Source organism: Schistocerca serialis, chromosome 8, assembly GCF_023864345.2.
Source record: "Schistocerca serialis cubense isolate TAMUIC-IGC-003099 chromosome 8, iqSchSeri2.2, whole genome shotgun sequence".
In the NCBI taxonomy this organism is placed as follows: Eukaryota; Metazoa; Arthropoda; class Insecta; order Orthoptera; family Acrididae; genus Schistocerca; species Schistocerca serialis.
This window is the reverse complement of record NC_064645.1, coordinates 296,607,368-296,626,175: the sequence shown is the minus strand read 5'-3', so window position 1 is coordinate 296,626,175 and position 18,808 is coordinate 296,607,368. Positions and strand designations below refer to the sequence as shown.

At 42.4% G+C, this 18,808-nt stretch overlaps 1 protein-coding gene across 1 annotated transcript in view; it reads left to right on the top strand.

The window, feature by feature from the left end:
- The first annotated feature begins 2,794 nt into the window (after positions 1-2,794).
- The window catches only part of LOC126416143 (putative inorganic phosphate cotransporter), a 195,167-nt gene continuing 179,153 nt past the window's right edge, over positions 2,795-18,808 (top strand). Inside the window, exon 1 of the mRNA XM_050083690.1 lies at positions 2,795-2,901. Within this exon, the coding sequence (XP_049939647.1) occupies positions 2,808-2,901 (94 nt within the window). The 5' untranslated portion in view covers positions 2,795-2,807. The remainder of the gene's footprint in view (positions 2,902-18,808) is intronic.

Here is an 18,808-nt window from a genome sequence, read left to right as displayed (position 1 = left end):
GTACCGGGTGATCAAAAAGTCGGTATAAATTTGAAAACTGAATAAATCACGGAATTGGTACAAATTGACACACATGCTTGGAATAACATGGGGTTTTATTAGAACCAAAAAAATACAAACGTTCAAAAAATGTCCAACAGATGGCGCTTCATCTGATCAGAATAGCAATAATTAGCTAAGCAAAGTAAGACAAAGCAAAGATGATGTTGTTTACAGTGAATGCCTAATATGTCCACCATCATTCCTCAAAAATAGCTGTAGTCGAGGAATAATGTTGTGAACAGCACTGTAAAGCATGTCCGGAGTTATGGTGAGGCATTGGCGTCGGATGTTGTCTTTCAGCATCCCTAGAGACGTCGGTCGATCGCGATACACTTGCGACTTCAGGTAACCCCAAAGCCAATAATCGCACGGACTGAGGTCTGGAGACCTGGGAGACCAAGCATGACGAAAGTGGCGGCTGAGCACACCATAACCAAACGACGCGCGCAAGAGATCTTTCACGCGTCTAGCAATATGGGGTGGAGCGCCACCCTGCATAAACATCGTACGTTCCAGCAGGTGTTTATCAGCCAGGCTGGAGATGATGCGATTCTGTAACATATCGGCGTACCTCTCACCCGTCACGGTAGTAGCAGTTACAAAACCAGAATGACGCATTTCCTCGAAGGTAAAGCCCCATTACGGTAGATGTGGTAAATACAACCCATACCGTGACTTTCTCGTCGTGCAATGGAGTTTCCACGACAGTTCTAGGATTTTCGGTAGGCCAAATTCTGCAGTTGTGGGTGTTGACAGACCCTCGGAGCGTGAAATGAGCTTCATCGGTCCACAACACGTTACTCAACCAATCGTCATATTCCGCCATCTTTTGAAACGCCCACACCGCAAATGCCCTCCGCTTCACTAAATCGCCAGGTAACAGTTCATGATGCCGATGGATTTTGTACGGATAGCGTCGGAGGGTACGCCTAAGTGCCAACCAAACAGTAGTCTATGGAATGCCGGTGCGACGTGCGACTGCACGAGCGCTGACTTCCCCGTGCATAGACGAACCCGCTATAGTCTCCATTTCTTCCTGAACTCTCACAAGGGAACCTCCCCATCGCACCCCCCTCAGATTTAGTTATAAGTTGGCACAGTGGATAGGCCTTGAAATACTGAACACAGATCAATCGAGAAAACAGGAAGAAGTTGTGTGGAACTATTAAAAAAAATAAGCAAAATATACAAACTGAGTAGTACATGTGAAAGATAGGCAACATCAAGGAGAGTGTGAGCTCAGGAGCGTCGTGGTCCCGTGGTTAGCGTGAGCAGCTGCGGAACGAAAGGTCCATGGTTCAAATCTTCTCTCGATTGAAAAGTTAAATTTTTTATTTTCAGACAATTATTATCTGTCCGTCCGTCCGTCCGATGAGAGGTAACTGCGCCGACTGTGAAACTGTTGCATTCATTTGTTGCAGTTTATGTGTCAAACTCTTATGTTTTCATTACTTTTTTGGGAGTGATTATCACGTCCACAAGAAAACCTAAATCGGGCAAGGTAGAAGAATCTTTTTACCCATTCGCCAAGTGTACAAGTTAGGTGGGTCGACAACATATTGGTGTCATGTGACGCACATGCCGTCACCAGTGTCGTATAGAATATATAAGATGTGTTTTCCTGTGGAGGAATCGGTTTACCTATGTCCTTGTAATCAAATATTTTCGGTTCCCATTTGAGAGGCACGTCCTTCGTCTACTAATCGCACGGTTTTGCGAAACAGACGTCAATGAACGAACGGACAGATCATAACTTTGCGAAAATAAAGAAAGTAAACTTTTCACTCAAGGGAAGACTTGAACCAAGGACCTCTCGTTCCGCAGCTGCTCAGGCTAACCACGGGACCAAGGCGCTCCTGAGCTCACATTATCCTTGATGTTGCCTATCTTTCGCATGGACTACTCAGTTTGTATATTTTGCTTATTTTTTTCATAGTTCCGCACAACTTCTTCCTGTTTTCTCGATTGATCTGTGTTCAGTTTTTCAAGGCCTATCCACTGTGCCAACTTATAACTAAATCTGAGGGGGGTGCGATGGGGAGGTTCCCTTGTCAGCAGTATTACGCCTTGTGCTCGGTCGGCCACTATGGGGTCTATCGTCTAAACAACCCGTGGCTTCGTGCTTCGAAATCATTCTCGCCATAGCTGCATTTGTCAACGGACCTTTACCCGTTCGAATCCCCTTCCTATGGCGATAGGATCGTAACGCTGAACTAGCACATTCCCCATTCTGATAATACAGCTTCACTAAAAGCGCCTTTTCAGGTAACGTCAACATGCTGCGACTGCTGGCGCATCTGATTCTCTCTCTAATTACAGCTCCTTTTATACACGATTGTCTTGCGCATTCACTGACGTTTTGCTGTCCAGCGCCATCTGTCGGACATTTTTTGAACTCTGTCTTTTTTTAGTTCTAATAAAACCCCATGTTATTCCAAGCATGTGTGTCAATTTTTACCTCTGTATCTACTTTATTTCGTGGTTTATTAAGTTTTCAAATTTGTACTGACTTTTTGATCACCCGGTCCTTAAACCAGGACCGGTTCCGTGGATCCCCAAATGGACGAGGGGAGGGGAGAGCGTCCTCCTGGATGAGCCCACAGTGACGTGGGACGGCTGCCGGCAGAGGTAAGTGACCAGGCGGCGTGCGCACCTCCCCGCCGCGACCGGCCAGCGCCCCACCACGGCGCTTCACGGCAGCTGAGGCACCTACCGGCACCCACCGCTGGCGGCCAGAAACCGCCGTGGCGCCTCCGGAAGCTGACATGGACGACGCCGCCGCCGCCGCCGCCGCCGCCTCCTCAGCACCACAGCCCGCCGCCGCCACCAGCAACCGCCGCCGTAGACCGAGACTGGCAGGTGGGTCCCTACGGCAACCCTCGAACTGGCTGCATCAAGCGTTCTGCATAGCATCACCATGAACTCGCGGTGACTTACACCCACATCCAATCAGTAAAAAGTGTTGAGCTTGTGGGAATCTGTGCATGCTGGGTGCTCCGCAGCAACATAAACACACTACGGCTGCACGCCCTCTACTTAACACTGGCTGCTCACAACTGACAGGTCAAATGCACATCTGTGCTTTACCGTTGTTAGTTCAAGCTGCCACCAGGATTACTGCGATCGAGACAACATAAAAATCTCGTATGTACACTCGACTCTCGATAATTCAGAGTTCAAGGGACATCAAAAATAGTTCGATTAACGGGGAGTCAGATGTAGCTCAAGGAGAAATCAATAAATGGTCTCCGATTCGAACACATTGAAGTAAAACTCCTGGCTTATGCAGATGATATAGTGTTGCTGAGTGAAACTGAAGAATAACTGAAAGACATGTACAGATCTCTTAGGCATAGTGCCAGCAAAATGGGGCTTTTGATTAACCAAGAGAAAACCGAATATATGGAAATAGGTCGAGTCATACACCCAAGCCGGCCGGTGTGTCCGAGCGGTTCTAGGCGCTACAGTCTGGAACCGCGCGAGCGCTACGGTCAAAGGGTTCGAATCCTGCCTCGGTCATGGATGTGTGTGATGTCCTTAGGTTAGTTAGGTTTAAGTAATTCTAAGTTCTAGGGGCATGATGACCTCAGAAGTTAAGTCCCATAGTGCTCAGAGCCAGCCAATAAATAGTCGAAAGGAGGCTTTCCGATACAAATAAAAAATCGAGCTTGAGGAAGTCTTGCATGCTGGGTGCTCTGCAAGTTACATGTACACTCGACTCTTGATAATTCAAAATTTAAGGGACATAAGACATAGTTCGATGAAGTATGGGTTCGATGTAACGAAAATCTGACTGATCAAGGTTGTTTCAAGAAATAGTCGAAATAAGAATTTCTGATACAAAACTGTTAAAAATCAATGATCTTTTCTGCTTCAGCGACCCCCGGCATGCTTGAGTAATTACGTTTTCTAGCGGGACCGCAGTCCGTCGTCTGCTACCGTTCTAAAGATGGACCCATTAGTACAAAAAGTTTCAAGACTGGATCAGAAAAAAATAGAGAAAAGTTAAACCAGTGGTTTTCATGCTTGTGGTCTCCCACCAATTGAATACAAAGTAGAACATTCATACAAACACGTGAAACAATCGTGAAAGTCCTTCTTTGTGATGATGTTGAGCTCGCGCGTCTCGCTGGTTTCAATGTCGGTTACATCGCCAGCTTCATGTGAATTCTGCAGTTTGTTCTCGGGTGGTAAAATCTTATTGATAATGCCAGGTCTCGTCACCCATTAAGATTTTTTCGAGGAAAGAATTGCATTTCAATCGAGGCAGGTGTACACATGTGGTTTTTGCTCATGGGTCAAGCTGTCCGAGACAAACTTTGTACACACTTTTCTCGTCTTCAAAACAATCTGGAGAATATGTTGAACACTTGATTTAGAGATGTGTGACACAGGACGGTTAGGACGATACGGCTGCAAGCCCACTACTTGACGCTGCCTGCTTACAAAGGACTGGTCGAATGCACATCTCTTGTTTACAGATCTTAGTTCAAGCTGCCACCGCATTAGCTTACTGCGCTGACGCTTGTGCGCCACGAATAACATCAGTCTCAGAAATTTTCGGACGGGTGGCGTAAATGTGCTCTTACGATGACTTGGCCTCTTCTGAAGATACAGATAGAATCGGCCTTCCTTCTTCTGCTTTCTACATAACTGTTAAAATCTACGAAATCATCAAATGCAACATTTTCTCCTAAGATATTCATTCTTGGTTAAACATAGGAATGTAAAGAAGAGCTGAATCTCTAAACATTTGAACTACCGATGTCAAATCGGGTGATTTCGAATTATATTTTGTTTGTCGATGCTCAGTCATCACAATCGCTTTGATTTATCAAGACCACCAATACATACGGAGTTTCTTCGATTTATCGAGATTTCTTTTTCTTTAAAAGACAGGACAGTTAGTGCGATTTATCGAGGATACCAACTGCAGAGGTTCTAATTACTAAGAGTTGATTGTATTTGGTTAAGAACAACTTGTCGTACACTGTGAACTGCACTTCAAAGCTATTTCGTTGCCAGACCAGTATCCGGGCATGTAGCCCGTCGTTAGTCGCTTCTGGTGCAATGGCAAGTAAAACAAATAAACGCATTCGTATTTAACTCGATTACAGAAGAAAACTTTCTATAGACTAAAGCAGGGACGTAAGATTACTTACATACTGCACACGTCTACATCAAACGACGTGTCTGTCAAGTGTAAAACCTTATCATGACTATAAATGACGTCGAACTAGAAAACATAAAAACCCCGTGAATATGCAAAACGTAATTATAACCCTGTACATAAACATATCTACATGACCACGGCATAGAGCGTCACCTCCTCGTAGAAAGAAAGTGTCTTACCTCTGCAGTAAACAGATAGCCGAGTGTGCATATCATGAAACTGTGAAACTCTAAACGGAATGAGAATGACCATCTCTTTAAAATACACGTAAATACGATCATCACACAATTTCCTCCATCAGTTGCGTGTGAGGTGCGGTGTTACTTCGTCTCAGCCTCATTTCCTGGTCGTGTCGAACGCTACTGTCACAGTAAATAAACGTGCAACCGCTGACCAGGGCAGAGAGTCTCATAGGACAAGTCTGTTAAAACCTATGTAACCATAAATAGATAGGTCTGTGCTATGCACTAACTGTACACACTGAATACCGCATCTGGACAAATAGTAAATAAGAGATAAAAACTGATTCCAGCTGTTATGAAAAACACAGTGACCAAGACAGGTGTAAATGTATTAAAGTCTGACTGTACCATATCTACATCTACATGCATACTCTGCAAATCACATTTAAGTGCCTGGCAGAGGGTTCATCAAACCACCTTCACAATTCTCTATTATTCCAATCTCGTATAGCGCGCGGAAAGAATGAACATCTATATATTTCCGTACGAGCTCTCATTTCCCTTATTTTATCGCGGTCATCGTTTCTCCCTATGTAAGTAGGTATCAACAGAATATTTTCGCATTCGGAGGAGAAAGTTGGTGTTGGAATTTCGTAAGAACATTCCGTCGCAACGAAAAACACCTTTCTTTTAATGATTTCCAGCCCAAATCCTGTATCATTTCTGTGACACTCTCTCCCATATTACGCGATAATACAAAACGTGCTGCCTTTCTTTGATCTTTTTCGATGTACTCGGTCAGTCCTACATGGTAAGGATCCCACACCGTGCAGCAGTATTCTAAAAGAGGACGGACAAGCGTAGTGTAGGCAGTCTCCTTAGTAGATCTGTTACATTTTCTGTGTCCTGCCAATAAAACGCAGCCTTTGGTTAGCCTTCCCCACAACATTTTATATGTGTTCTTTCCAATTTAAGTTGTTCGTAATTGTAATACCTAGGTATTTTGTTGAATTTACGGCTTTTGGATTAGACTGATTTATCGTGTAATCGAAGTTCAACGAGTTCCTTTTAGCACTCATGTGGATGACCTCACACTTTTCGTTATGTAGGGTCAACTGCCACCTTTCACACCATTCAGATATTTTTTCTAAATCTTTTTGCAGTTTTTTTTGGTCTTCTGATGACTTTATTAGTCGATAAACTACAGCGTCATCTGCAAACAACCTAAGACGGCTGCTCAGATTGTCTCTAAAATCGTTTATATACATAAAGAAAAGCCAAGGGCCTATAACACTACCTTGGTGAACGCCAGAAATCAATTCTGTTGCACTCGATGACTTTCCGTCAATTACTACGAACTGTGACCTCTCTGACAGGAAATCACAAATCCAGTCACATAACTGAGACGATATTCCATAAGCACGCAATTTCACTACAAGCCGCTTGTGTGATACAGTGTCAAAAGCCTTCCGGAAATCCAGAAATACGGAATCGATCTGAAATCTCTTATCAATAGCACTCAACACTTCATGTGAATAAAGAGTTAGTTGTGCTTCACAAGAACAATGTTTTTTAAGCCCATGTTGACTGTGTGTCATTAGACAGTTTTCTCAGAGATAATTCATAATGTGCGAACACAATATATGTTCCAAAATACTGCTGCATATCGACGTTAACGATATGGGCCTGTAATTAAGTGGACTACTCCTACTACCTTTCTTGAATATTGGTGTCACCTATGCAACTTTCCAGTCTTTGGATACGGATCTTTCGTCGAGCGAACGGTTGTATATAATTGTTAAGTATGGAGCTAATGCATCAGCATACTCCGAAAGGAACCTAATTGGTATACAGTCTGGACCAGAAGATTTGCTTTTATTAAGTGATTTAAGTTGCTTCACTTCTCCGAGGATACTTACTTCTACGTTATTCATGTTGGTAGCTGTTCTCGATTCGAATTCTGGAATATTTACTTCGTCTTCTTTTGTGAAAGCATTTCGAAAGGCTGTGTTTAGTAACTCTGCTTTGGCATCACTGTCTTTGATAGTATCTCCATTGCTATCACGCAGAGAAGGCATTGATTGTTTCTTGTCGCTAACATACTTCACATACGACCAGAATTTCTTTGGTTCTTCTGCCAGGTTCCGAGACAAAGTTTCGTTGTGGAAACTGTTATAAGCATCTCGCATTGAAGTCCGCGCTAAATTTAGAGCTTCTGTAAAAGATCGCCAATCCTTGGGATTTTGCGTCTCTTTAAATTTGGCATGTTTGTTTCGTTGTTTCTGCAACAGTGTTCTAACCCGTTTTGTGTACCAAGGAGGATCAGCTCCATCGTTTGTTAATTTATTTGGTATAAATCTCTCAATTGATGCCTATACCATTTCTTTGAATTCAAGCCACATCTGGTCTACACTTATATTATTAATTTGGAATGAGTGGAGATTGTCTCGCAGGAAGGCGTCAAGTGCATTTTTATCTGCTTCTTTGAATAGGTACGTTTTTTGTTTATTTTTGGAGGATTTGGGGATTACAATATTCAATCTCGCTACGACAAACCTGTGTTCATTACTTCCTGTATCGGTTTTGATTCTCATTATTAACTCAGGATTATTTGCCGCTAAGAGGTCAAGTGTGTTTTCACAACCGTTTACTATTCATGTAGGCTCATGAACTAACTGCTCGAAATAATTTTCAGAGAATGCGTTTAGCACAATTTCGGATGATATCACGAGCTTGTCAATCCTCACCGAAGGACGTACGAACGAATCTTCTCAATGTTTAGCCAATTTATATGCATGAAAACGGAGAAAACTTCAACCTACACTCACTTGGTTAAAACGCAGTTATTATTTATTGTACAAAAATCTACAACTGTTAAACTACATTTATACATAGCTTCCGAAATTTTGTAGGCACTTGTCATAGCGTGGCACAAGTTTTTGTATGCCTTCTTCATAGAAGGTTGCCGCCTGTGTATTCAACAACGTGATAACACGTTCTTTTAGCTCGTCATCATCGTTGAAGTGTTGACCACCAAGGACAGATTTTAGGTATAAGAAGAGATTAAAGTCGCTAGGAGCGAGGTCCGGGCTGTATGGAGGATGATCAAAGGCGTCTCAGTAAAATTCCCGCAAGAGTTGTTTGGTAACATGAGGTTGGGCATTATCGTGGAATATCGTGGGAAAAGCAACCACCTTTTGACAGTAATCCTCTGCGCTTTTTCTGTATTGCACGGCGCAATTTCTTAATGGTCTCGCAGTAAACATGTGAATTGATTCTTTCGCCTCATGGTAAGAGAAATACCTTTTCTGTCCCAAAAAACGGAGCACATGACTTTTCGCGGTGTCAAGATTTGCTTAGGCTTAACCTTCGTTGGGGAGGAAGTGTCCCTCCATTCCAATGATTGCCGTTCTGTTTCAGGGGTGTCGTACGATACCCAAGTTTCATCCCCCGTGATTATCCGAGAAAGAAAGCCATCGCCTTCTTCATTGTATCGTGTCAAAAACTGAAGTGCACTGCCCATCCGTTGTTTTTGCGTTGTTCAGTAAGCATTTTGGGTACCCAACGTGAGCAAAGTTTTCGAAATTTCAGTTTTTGAGTAACAATTTCATGAATTAGTGATGGTCAGATTTGCGGAACTTCCATAGCAACGGCACTAAGTGTGAACTTACGGTTGTGCTTAATCTTCTATTCAATCGTGTGAACCAGTTCATTAGTAAACACAGACGGGCGTCCACTTCGTTCTTCATCGTGCACGTGATCACGTCCTTCATTGAACAGTCTGACTCATCTTCTAACCATTGAATCACTCACAGCATTTTGTCGGTAAACCTCGCAGATTTGCCGATGAATTTCCTTTGGTGACTTTCTTTGCATTTAGAAAACGAACCACGGATCTGATTTCACACGCGGCGGCATTTTCAATTACGGCTGACATTATAAAGAAGCACTACAAAGCACACATCGGCAGCAGCGATCTGAAAATGGCGTCCATGTCTTCTACTTGAGTCAGAGTAACTGCCGCGCATGCTCGGAACTGCGATGGTAGCGCTGCCGCGGATAGAAATAGAAACGAAACTTACTTTGTGGACGACCCTCGTATATATATATATATATATATATATATATATATATATATATTGTGTGTATAGTACGAGATTTAATCCGAAGGTAAGGTCTGATTTCTTGTAAAACGTAAAAACCTATATCACAGACTTTCTTCTCTTCTTCTCTTACACGTTTCTGTATTTTTCTACATAGTCTCAATATTTGTTTAAGCATTTGTCATAAGGTTCTACAAGCATTTGTACCCCTGTCGTAGATGTCTGCCGCCTGTGAAGAAACCAGTCTTTCATTGCTTGTTTCACCTCATCATCTGTTGCGAAGCGCTTGCCGCCGAGAAACTCCTTTAGGTAGCGGAACAAGTGAAACTCCCTCGGCGCCGAGTCGGGACAGTACGGTGGTTGGACAAACTGTTCCCATACAGAAGATCTGATCGATTTTGGATGCGAATGACAAAATGGGGTCTGCAATTGTCATGCAGCAGCAAAACTCCAGAAGTAAGAAAACTACGTATTCTGTATAGCATGTCGAAGTTTAGTCAGGGTGGTGCCGTAAGCGGCTACATTGATTGTTGACCCTTGTCGCATAAACTCGGCTTACAAGACTCCATGTCTATCCCAAAACACGGCTGCCATAACCTTGCATGCTGAGATTGTCTGCTTGACTTTGATGATGCCGTGTGAGGCCCTTCTATTGATTGACGCGGGGACTCTGGGGTGATGTAGGAAACACAGGTCTCGTCCCATGTGACAATCTTCTATAAAAAACTGATCACCTCCGTTATGAGCCCAAAAATCAAGAGCACAAGAAATTCTTTCCTTTTTGTGATTCTCAATAAGCAGCCTGAGAATCTAAGACGTGCAGAATTTGTGAAACCGCAACGCTTCAGAGACGATTTTCTGCAAAGTTGATGTGCCCACACTCGGAAATTTCAGTGCAGAAGTTGAAATTATGAATTGCCGGTCTTCCACAGCTTTACCGAACGACATGGCGCAGTTGTTAGCACTCTGGACTCGCATTCGGGAGGAAGATGGTTCAAACACCCGTCACGCGACCCTGATTTAGGCTTTCTGTGATTTTCCTAAATCGCTTCAGGCAAATGCCGGGATCGTTTCTTTGAAAGGGCACAGCCGATTTCCTTCCCCATCCTTCCCCAATCCGATAGGACCGATGACCTCACTGTTTGGTCCCTCCCCCAAATCAACCAATCAACCACAGCTTTGACCGAATCTTCTGAGATCACTGATAGTTGGTCTGATCGCACTTCATCATGGATATTTTCCCGTCCGTTCTTAAAACTCTCACTCACTTACGTACTTCGCTGTCACTGATTGCATTGGGGCCATACATCTCTTTCATTTGTCGACATGATCAATGAGCGTATGTCACTTTTGGTGGGCTGATAAATTGTTTTAAACATTTTGAAGTGACGCTGTAAGTAACACACTGTGACAGTACCAATACAGATGGCGTCGTCTGACGTGCAAGGCAATCCGGGAGTCGGTGTGCATGCGCGTTTTAATTTCCGTAAACCGTTCCATTAGCTACGGCGATTCGGATCTCATTTTCCGAATAATCCTAGTATATATAGTATTCCCGCCAATAGTCGGACTTCCTGCGTTTCTCCATTCAGTAGGGAGGTGGTGATATGTCAATCAGTATGAGGAATCCGATGAGGCGTCTTATTCCCTATTAACGATCACCCGAAAACGTATACATATATTGACTGATGAAGGTTCTCTGGTATACTCGTTTGATCGCGTGGCATATATAACATTTTACTGCAAATTAAGTAGTATAAGAATTTTGCTATTGGGCTGCAAAATACATGACAATAGCCGAAGTGGAGACGAAATAAAATGCAGAGTGTCAATACCAGCGAATATAAATTCAAGTGTTAGGAAGTATTTGCTGAAGGTATTCGTCTTGAGTTTTGCCTTGTACGGAAGTGAAACCTGTACGATAAACAAAGACTCTAGAAGCTAAAGGAGACAAACAAAAAAATGAGTTTTTTCTCTAATATTTGTAATATTTGTTGATTTCGGACCAATTTCCAGCTAACTGGGTCCTTGTCAGGGAACAACTGACTAACGTTCACAAGAGACAACAGATTATAGGAAACCAAACAGTAGAAATAAAGGTACCATGAACACACAGAATGTTTGGTCAGTGTCAAGTTGAGCGCATATCACTCATGATGTGCATAGAAAATTTAGGTTTGAAAACGAAAAAACCTGTAGTTAGAAGTAATCGATGTGATATAGATCTCTAATTACAGAAGTTCCTGTTGAATTTAAGAACGGTTCACCACAGACATACTTAAAAAGGAAAGTAAGGACGACTGTGCAAATTGTCGAGGCATCATAGTTCTCAGTTCTCTATAGAGACTACATAGCAAGGTCCTAAAAAATAGAACTGAGAGAGAAATTGAAAAAGTAGAAGAACAGAGGCTGTCGGGCAGAAATATCTTGTATCGATAATATTTCCAGCATTAGACAGGTGACTGACAAGAGAATGACCCATAACTTGCAGACGCGTATGGTTTTTATAGACTTGCAGAAGGCCTATGACAGTGTACCACTTTTCTAGGGCTTGCGAGGCAATTAACAACCAGAAAATTCATAAATTTTGTGTACAGGCCCTTATAATGTTATATTCAGACGATACTTGTCGTGTTAAAGTTGGGAAGTTACTATTATAGAAACTTAAGGTTAGCAAAGGACTGAGGCAAGGATGCTGCTTAGCTCCTATCCTCCTTAAAATATTTTTCAATGAAGCACTGAAAAATTGGAAAACGAACTGCAGAAACATGAGAATTAGAGTAGGTAATGAGACCCTGTTCTCCCTAAATTTCGGCGACGATACGGTCATCTTTACCGAGAAGGAAGAGGATGTGTTTTCTATGTTAAGAAAACTTAAAGAAGAATATGAGCGGTGGGGCTTAAAAATTAGCTTTACAAAGACTGAATACTTGGTCGTCGGAGGCATAGGAAGGGATATTGTTGTGTATGTTGGATCTATAGTAAAGTGTAGTCTATACTAAATGAGTGTCCCTGAATATTTATATGATAAAGGTGGAGGAAGCGAGGAAATAAAGCTCAGAATGGGAAAGCAAACGGTGGTAACTGAACAGTTACACTACACTATGTCGAATAAAACTACGTCAAAAGTTCAAAGAAGGACAGCTCGTTTTGTATTGTAGCGAAATAGGGGAGATAGTGCCACAGACATGATACGTGAATCGGAGTGGCAGTCATTAAAACAAAGGCGTTGTTCGTTGCGACGCGATCTTCTTATTAAATTTTTATCACCAGTTTTTTCCTCCGGTTGCGAAAACATTCTGTTGGCACCCACCTACACAGGGAGAAATGGTCATCACGATACAATAAGAGAAATCAGGGCTCGTACAGAAAAATTTGAGTGCTCGTTTTCCCCGCGCGCCGTTCGAGAGTGGAACGGTAGAGAGACAGCATGAAGGTGGTTCATTGAACCCTCTGCCAGGCACATTGTTGTGAATAGAACAGCAATCACGTAGATGTAGATGAAAAACTTTGAAAAGTAGGATATGCGAAATTATATTTGAGAGCATTGGTTTGTACGGTGCTGAACTGTGGGAAGTCACCAGGGTCAATGAAAAGCAGTTAAAGGCAATGGAAATGGATTTCTGGAGACGAATTTGTGAAGTAACAAGAAGAGTCAAAATAAGAAATGAAGTGTTACAAGAGGAGATTGGAGTTACAAAGGATATTGTAGACATAACTGAAAATAAACAGCTAATATGGTAGAGCCATCTTAGAAGAATGCCACAGGAAAGATGACCTTCTAAACTACGGCACTGGAGCTCTGCATGATACAAAAAAAGAGGATGGTCCCTGTTACATTGGAACGATGGAACGAGGGGTGCGATGCAGGACAGGGCCATGCAAGAAGAGGACTGGCAAGGTGGGAAGAGATGGAAACGTGAATGTGAGAGGCACCGCATGGTGTAGGAAATTCGTAGAAAGAAGAGTATGAGAGTCAATCATGCCGTACATTCCATTCGCAGTTCCACTTTAAAAAAACGTGTAACTAAAGTTTTTAGTCATTGAATGAAACGAAGAACTTAAAAGTTTGTTACGAAAATCTCCATTCGGTGCCCCTGTCATAAAAACTTAATAACTTTGTCTGGGTGCGTGTCAACGTAAATAGTAGGTCGAGAGACAAGTGCTACCCGAAAATTTGTGGGAAATCTGTCCACTCTCTTCCGGGCTTGGGTAGTTTATCATCATTAATTTAGTGCCACAGTAATTGTCTGTTATCATTCATACACGGCTTACCTGCCACACAGGCAGACGTTGCAATTCTGTGGCTTTATAGAATACTGGTTGCTTGCTCTGTTTTTTTCCAATGAATGGGCAGTGTCAGTTGCAGTCGTTATCCTACATGTCTCCGACATCTACCAGTCTTTTTTTTTCAGTCGTATTTTCTAGTTTAATTGTTTTGGCCTTTGGATTAACTTTCCTGCTTATGCCGCTGTAATAAGGGGTGATGTCAACCTGTCAGGTACAGTTTGGGAGAGTCATGCTATCAAAACTGGTGCCAGAGACAGGGACTCGTGTGGCATTATTTCGAATGACTAGCCCGAAAATTTCTTCGAGCAGATAACTGGAGAAGAAATTTGTGAAGGTAACGTCTCAGACCTCCTAACAACAAAACAGATCTGAGCTTATCGAATCAGTTAATATAGAGGAAGTTATCAGTCAACATAAAACTGTGTTGACAACTATGACGAGGAGTATTATAAGGGGTGTTAAGAAAGATAGGAAAATATTTGTGCTTAACAGTAGTGATGGGATACAAACTGCAGAGTACCGGAGTGGTCAACATCCCAGTGATGAGGACGAAGATGTGGAGCACAAATGGAACAAATTCAAAAACATCGTTCAATGTACGTTCAGTGAACTACGTTCCGAATAAGGTCTTAATGAATGCTAAAAACTCACCGTGGTTTAGTAGCCGTGTTAGAAAATTGCTACGGAAACAAAGGGAGCTTAATCATGGATTCAAAAGAAATCAAAACCTTCCTGATATACAAAAGCTGAACGAAGCGAAAATGAGCATAACTAGAGCAATAAGACATGCGTTTAATAACCTTGAAAGTAACACTTTGTCAGATGATCTGACTAAAAGCCCTAAGAGTTGTTTTTATCTTACTTGAGATCAGTAAGCGGTTCTAAATCATCTATTTAGTCACTCAATGATAATACTGCCCCGAAACAGAAGATAACAGAGAGAAGGCCAACATACTGAATTAGATCATCAGCAACTGTTTCACCGTGGAAGATCGTAGTACGGTCCCTCATTTCATTCATCATACGAACGTCGAAATGGCAGATACTGAGATAACCGATCGTACTACAGAAAAGCAACTACAATCAGTTACTAGTGAGAAGGCACCAGGATCAGATGAGATACTTGTGAGATCGAACAAAGATTATGCGAATGAACTTACTCCTCTTCTAGCTCACTAGAACAACGAAGTGTGCCCAGCGACTGGGAAAAAGCGCTGGTCATTCCCATTTCTAGGAAGCGCCGTAGGAAAGATGCACATGAATATAAAGCTATATCGTTGACGTCAATCTTATATAATATGTGGAACATGTTGTATGCTCAAAAAGTAAGAAATTTTTGGAGAACGAAAATGTCCACCACAGAAATCAACATGGATTCCGCGAGCGGAGATCCTGTAAATAGAAACACTCGCTCTGTTCCTCCATGAGATCTATAGCACTGTGGACAACGAGGCTTAGATTGACGCCTCGTTCCTAGACTTCGGGAAGGTATTTGAAACCGTTCCCCACTGCCATTTAATTGAAAAAGTACGAGCTTACCGAATATCGGATTAAAGTTGCGATTGGATTTAAGACTTTCTTGCAGATATAACTCGATACGTCGCTCTTAACGGAACAAAATCGATAGATATAATTTCCGAAGTGTCCCAAGGGAGTGTGAGAGGGCCGCTGCTGTTTACAGTGTATGCAAATGATCTAGCAGAATGTGTTGGGAGGTCTTTAAGACGGTCCGCAGATGAAGTGGATGTCTATAAGAAAGAACGATCGCCAGAAGACAGTACTGGTTTGCAGAACGACCTACAGTGGGTTGATGAACGGTGCAGCCTCTGGCAGTTGACCTTGAACATCAATAAAAAAAATGGTTCAAATGGCTCTGAGCACTATGGGACTCAACTGCTGTGGTCATCAGTCCCCTAGAACTTAGAACTACTTAAACCTAACTAACCTAAGGACATCACACACATCCATGCCCGAGGCAGGATTCGAATCTGCGACCGTAGGAGTCGCACGGTTCCGGACTGCGCGCCTAGAACCGCGAGACCACCGCGGCCGGCGAACATCAATAAATGTAGCGTATTGCGCATACATTGGAAAAGAAATCCACTACTGTACAACCACACTACTCATGAAAAGTTGATGGAAACAGTGTATCTACTGAAAAATATCTAGAAGTAACTGTCCATAGCGACCTTAAGAGGAATGATCACATAAAAAATAGTAGAAAATCAGATGCTAGAGACATCCATGGGAACAACCATAAGGAAATGTAACTCATCCACGGAGAAATTGGCTTACAAGACGCTTGTTCGACCCATTCTTGAGTATTGTTCATCAGTCTGTTAAGTCTGTGACCCTTACGAGGTAGGACTGATAGAGCCGTCCGCTGTAACCGAGCGGTTCCGGGCTCTACAGTCTGGAACCGTGCGACTGCTACGGTCGCAGGTGTTCGAATCCTGCCTCGGGCATGGATGTGTGTGATGTCCTTAGGTTAGTTAGGTTTAAGTAGTTCTAAGTTCCAGGGGACTGATGACTTCAGGTGTTAAGTCCCGTAGTGGAAAAAAAAGGACTGATAAAAGTGATTGAGGAGACCCAACGATCAGCGGCGCGATTCGTGACGGGATCGTTTGGTCGGTGCGAGACGTCAGAGAGGCGCTCAACCAAATATAGACGTTAATCATTACGGAGAGGTTTGCTATTGAAATTTCGAGAGAGTACTTTACGGGGTCAGTCGGACAACATATTACTTCCTTCCGCATACATCTCGCAAAATCACCAAGACGAGAGAATTCGAGAAATTAGACCTAATTAGACCTAATAGAGAGGCTTAACGACACTCATTCTTCCCATGAGCAGTTTGCAAGTGGAAAAGGGAAGCGGTATCAGTTAGTAAATCCAGAAGTACCCTCCACCACACACCGTCCGGTGGCTTGCGGAGTATTGACGCAAATTTAGATGTAGACTACAGGTGTTCAGCTGTGGTCATGTATCCATTCCTCAAGTGATATTTTTTTCTCAAACTTTAAGTGTTAATAGAGGCGTTCTTAAACTGCCTTAGTGTTTGCATATACGTACTTTCTTAGAAAATGGTATCTCCTGAGCCTCAAAAGAAATCTCAGTATTATCCTCGCGTTTGAGAAGGGTTCAACTGACGAATAAGGGTGCAGATATTTTAACCTTCAGAATAACCATTTTCAGAAGTTCATATGTTTATTCATTTGTCGACTTATTCAGTTGCACTGGAGGCCCACTCTAAATTTATTTCCTATTTGTAGAAAACCGTAAATGTAACCATCCTGGAGCGAGAGTTTTGGAATACGAAAAGCTATTGTTTTGGCAAAACGAATCTAGATTTTACGTTTATATTTAATTTCCTTATTTGTACATGTAATTATTATCAAATAACCACTTGAATTCAAAGATAATATGTGCTACAGGTTGTATTTGTTTTCTTTAATGAATCATTTTTGAGTTTCTTGAGTCTGCAGTCTTATCGAGAAGATCTACTATAAATTTGGAGACGACGTCGTACAAATAGGTGCGAATAATGATACACAATCGCTAATCACCACGCCATGTTCCGCAACATTTTACTCGGATTCTCACTTATGGTCAGTACTGTGTAAGATAGGAAAGTTATTTTTGTTTACTCAACAGTGTTCTGATTGATTTGATGCGGCCCGCCACTAGTTCCTCTCCGCCAACCTCTTCATCTCAGATTAGCACTTCCCAGAATAGCAATTTTACCCTATTTGCTGGATATATTTCCATCTCTACCTGCCCCTACATTTTATGCCATCTACATCTCCCTCTACTATTATGGAAGTTAATCCCTAATGTCTCAACACATGTCCTATCATCTTGTTCCTTCTTCTTGCCAGTGTTTTCCATACGTAAAATTAATACCACCTGCAGCCGTCTATATTTTAAACGTAACTTATCAACTGATGGACGAAGGGATAGCGTTGTTGAAACTAGAGGTCTACAGATGCCAGTTGCTTAATGCCGGTTTGTATTTCGCCTGCATATGAGGTTGGATTCCTCCTGCATGTTGGTCAGGGCGCCCGAAGATGGCGTAGTGAAACACAGAAACTGATAGCATAAATCAGTTACGTTCAAAATATAGACGGTAGTAGATGTTTTTAATTTTACATTTTATATCTCGATTCTCTTATGTTCCGGTTTCCCAACTGTCGATAATGCACTACCATACAATGCTGTGCTCCATACTTTCCTTGTGAGAAGGCAGAAAGGCGAATCGTCTACGAAAGCAGCATTTCCATACGAAGAAAAATGAAAGATTAGAGTTTATGGCCCCGTCGTTGTTGGGGTTATTAGAGGCGAATGTTAGTTCTGTTAGCGATGGGTGGAGACTGCATGCCACTATGGTATGCTCAATCAAGACATTCGCGTGACGTGCCTTACGTAAACCTCAGAAAACCAAAATAATAGGCTGGTGACTGAATAGTGCGTGTGTCTGTCGCCTATTCTTGACGAAGGCCTTAATGGCCAAAAGCTTTATTTGTGACAGTCTTTTTATTGTGCTTATCTGCGACTGAGCATCTCCGCTATATGGTGAGCAGCAACTTTCGTTTTCATAATACAGGGTGTTTATAAATGAATATCGGGGTTTTAACGCTTTATAATATTTATTTTAACTTACAGTTATAAATGATATGTCAAATGGTAGAGCAACTCAAACAGTTTTACCAAGAACCTTGTAAATGTTCAATGTGAGCACCATTTGTCAAATGGCACACATCAAGTCTATAGCCGAGTTCTTCCCAAACGTTGATAAATGTGTCTTCAGTGATTGTAGCAACAGCTGCTTCAATCCGGTTTCTTAATTCAGGGAGGTCTGCTGGTAGCGGGGGGCACGTACACACGATCCTTCATGAAGCCCCAAATGAAAAAATCGCATGGCGTTAGGTCGGGTGAACGTGGAGGCCATCCAAAGCAAGCCCTGTCATTGGGCCCCTTGCGGCCTATCCAGCGCTTGGGTACAGTGATGTTCAACCAAT